This window comes from Empidonax traillii, unplaced genomic scaffold, assembly GCF_003031625.1.
Source record: "Empidonax traillii isolate 1590-97213 ecotype Southwest subspecies unplaced genomic scaffold, ASM303162v1 scaffold2017:size42594, whole genome shotgun sequence".
Lineage (NCBI taxonomy): Eukaryota > Metazoa > Chordata > Aves > Passeriformes > Tyrannidae > Empidonax > Empidonax traillii.
Genome location: NW_020957210.1, coordinates 15,256 through 18,555, shown reverse-complemented (window position 1 = coordinate 18,555; position 3,300 = coordinate 15,256). Strand labels below are relative to the sequence as shown.

The 3,300-nt window shown below is 58.2% G+C and overlaps 2 protein-coding genes across 2 annotated transcripts in view; both read left to right on the top strand.

Moving 5' to 3' along the window:
* Positions 1–1,814, top strand: part of LOC114071427 (protocadherin gamma-B3-like) — a 5,078-nt gene extending 3,264 nt beyond the window's left edge. The window contains exons 3-4 of the mRNA XM_027909257.1: positions 14–418; positions 1,584–1,814. Of these exons, the coding sequence (XP_027765058.1) occupies positions 14–418; positions 1,584–1,814 (636 nt within the window). The remainder of the gene's footprint in view (positions 1–13; positions 419–1,583) is intronic.
* A 79-nt stretch (positions 1,815–1,893) lies between these two features.
* The window catches only part of LOC114071426 (protocadherin gamma-A9-like), a 15,199-nt gene continuing 13,792 nt past the window's right edge, over positions 1,894–3,300 (top strand). The window contains exon 1 of the mRNA XM_027909256.1: positions 1,894–3,297. Within this exon, the coding sequence (XP_027765057.1) occupies positions 1,903–3,297 (1,395 nt within the window). The 5' untranslated portion in view covers positions 1,894–1,902. The remainder of the gene's footprint in view (positions 3,298–3,300) is intronic.

Here is a 3,300-nt window from a genome sequence, read left to right as displayed (position 1 = left end):
GGCGCTGCCGGAGCTGAGCGAGCGGGCGGCGGGCGCCGAGGCGCCGGCCGAGCTGCAGTTCTACCTGGTGCTGGCGCTGGCGCTGCTGTCGGCGCTCTTCGTGCTCAGCGTGGCGCTGGCCGTGCTGGCGCGGCTGCGCCGGGCCGGGCCGCCCGCCGTGCTGCGCTGCCTGGGCGCGCAGCGCTTCTCTCTGGCCGGCGCCGCCTTCCCGCCCGACTTCTGCGAGGGCACCTTGCCCTACTCCTACAACCTGTGCGTGGCCGCGCCGGCCCGCGCCGCCGCCGAGGCCGCTTGGCCGCCGCCGCCGCTGCCCATCCTGCCCGCCGAGGAGCTTCTGGCCGGGGAGCCCTGCGACAAGCCGATCCTGAGCAGCAGCGCCGTCGCGGGAGAGCCGCCCACAGACCCCGGCGCACCGCAGGTGGGTAAAGTCTCATCCTCCTTCTCTCTGAGCTTTTCCCCAGGTTGTGCAGATGGCAGTGGGCTCTTGGGATTTGTGTCTGTTCTGGTGCAGTTAGTGCTGGTCGTTGTTTCCATGAACACATGTAATAATGCTGCCCCTCTGAGGATGCAGGCTTTGAGAATGGGCACTTCCTGCCTCATCAGCTGTCACACGTGGGCTTAATTGGTAGGTTCTTGTCTTTCAGCTTACGGTGCATGAAATCTCACCGTACTTTTAAAGTATGGTTTTTTATGTTTTTCTTCATCGAATGTTCAGATTCATGGTTTCCTGCAAAGCTTGTGTTGCAGTAGAAATGGTAGTGATAATGAGATCAGTTTATCCATCTCCGATTTGTGTCCGACTTTATCGGAGCTTTATTTATTTGTTCTCTTTCTGCGGTTATGTAGCATTAAGAGTTCGATTATATGTAGTAGTTCCGTCTTGTTTACCGTGGCTTTTCTACAGAGACTGTGAATAAGCTTTAGGAAAGAAATTCGTGAGGTGGTGTTTTTTTGTTTGTTTGTTTGTTTGTTTAATTGGTTGGTTAGTTTGGTTTTGTTTTAACCTGTGTTTCATTTTTACGTATTTTCCTCCAAAATTTATATATGCATTAGTAGATAGTGTGTCTCGCTAAGGCAGTCATCAAGAATGGAGCGCTAAGTTGTATAAGTACAGCCTGTTGTGTAAGTCTGTAATCAAAACTTCGGAAGCAGTGGTTGTAGGGGGGAAGCAATGCAGGCTGATTCAGAGCAACCTCGGATGTGAAAAGTAAGAATATAGGGAAAGGCAGGGAAAGGCAGCCTCTACTACGGCTGTTTCTGAGGAGGCTGTTTTCATTGCTTCTATGTGCAATTCCTCTGGGTCTAGGAATCCACCTTGGCTGGAGGCGTTCGAGTATGAAGCCCAGTGAGAAAAAAATAAAGCACGATTGATATAAAAAGTTGTGCAGTTGCAGGGAAGATGCTGTGCTTTTCTATTATGAATTAGAGATTCATAATAATGCACAAGCCATTTAAAGAAACCTTTGCATCTACAGATTATCGCAATCACATGAATATTTTCCCGTGCGGTAGAAAAAACATAACGCCGGGTCTCCGCTATACTGGACCCGACATTTTCGTGGCAACTGTCCCGTCTTTTTGAGCTTCCCGTGGGCGAGGCAGGGCGGGCATCTCTCGGCAGCGCTCGGTGCCTGCAGTGCCGGGAGGAGGCTGCGGGCGCCGCTGTTGACCGAGAGGAACGAGAGGAAGGTCGGAGCGCTGCAGCCCCGCCCGCTGCGGACCGGCTCGATCGCCAGATTCGTGACTCGGCGGTCGGGCGGTCTGCAGTTTTCCCCGCGGTGCAGAGCCGTGTTGTGGAAAGGCGGAGGGGGTGAGGAGAGCTGCCGGGAGCGGGAGCAGGATCGGTGATCGGTGGCGGGGATCTGCCTGCGGTGTTCCGGTGACAGCGGTGCGGCGGCGGAGATGTGCTCGGCGGGGAGGCGCTGGGGCCGGCGGCAGCGAGTCCTGCTCTGGGGCGTCCTGCTGGCGGCCTGGGAGGCGGCGTGGGGGCAGCTGCGCTACTCGGTGCCCGAGGAGATGCCCAAGGGCTCGTTCGTGGGCGACGTGGCCAAGGACCTGGGGCTGCAGCTGCCGGAGCCCCCAGACCGCGGTGTCCGAATCATAGACAGAGGTAGGACGCAGTATTTCTCTCTGCACGAAAAGACGGGACATTTAGTGACGACCGAGAGGATCGACAGAGAGCAGCTGTGCGAGAGTGTGGAGCAATGCGTGCTGCGCTGTGAGCTGATAGTGGAGGGGGAAATGAAGGTTTATGGAATCCAAGTGGAAATCACGGACATTAATGACAATGCACCCAGCTTCCGAGAGGCAGAAATCGAAATCAGAATGAGTGAGACAACAGCTTCGGGCTCGCGTTTTCCCCTGGCTGAGGCTCATGACCCGGATTCGGGACAGAATTCCCTGCAGAGCTACGAGCTGAGCGGCGACGAGCACTTCTCGCTGGCCGTGCAGACGGGCCCCGGCGGGGATCAGCGTCCCGAGCTGGTGCTGGCGAAGGCGCTGGACCGGGAGGAGGCGGCGTTCCACGAGCTGGTGCTGAGGGCGATGGACGGCGGCGATCCAGCCCGGACGGGCACGGCGCGGATCCGCGTGACGGTGGTGGACGCGAACGACAACGCACCCGTGTTCAGCCAGGCGGAGTACACGGTGCGTGTGGCGGAGGACGTGCCCGTGGGCTCCGTCCTCGTCACCGTCACGGCCACCGACGCCGATGAGGGTCTGAATGGGAACGTGAAATACTCCTTAAAGAAAATTACGGAGAAAGCCTCAAAGATACTCCAGCTGGATCCTGAGACGGGAGTGATCACGCTGTTGAGAAGCCTGGACTTCGAGGACGGAGACTACTACGAACTTGAGGTGCAGGCACATGATGGTGGAGGGCTTTTCGACACAGCCAAAGTCACGATCACTGTGACAGATGTCAACGATAATAAACCCGAACTGATAGTATCGTCGGTGCTGAGTGAGATCTCAGAGGACGCCCCGACGGGAACGGTGGTGGCCCTGCTGCACGTGCACGACCGCGACTCGGGGGCCAACGGCGAGGTGCGCTGCTCGCTCGACGGGGATATCCCTTTCCACCTGGAGAAGTCTCTCGAGGGCTACTACCGTGTGGTGACAGCGAGAGAGCTGGACCGGGAGCAGCAGTCGGAGTACAACGTGACGGTGCGGGCGTCCGACGGCGGGTGGCCGGCGCTGCAGAGCAGCAGGGTGCTGGCGCTGCGGGTGCTGGACGTGAACGACAACGCGCCGGTGTTCTCGCAGGAGCGCTACAGCGCGCGGCTGCGGGAGAACAACGCG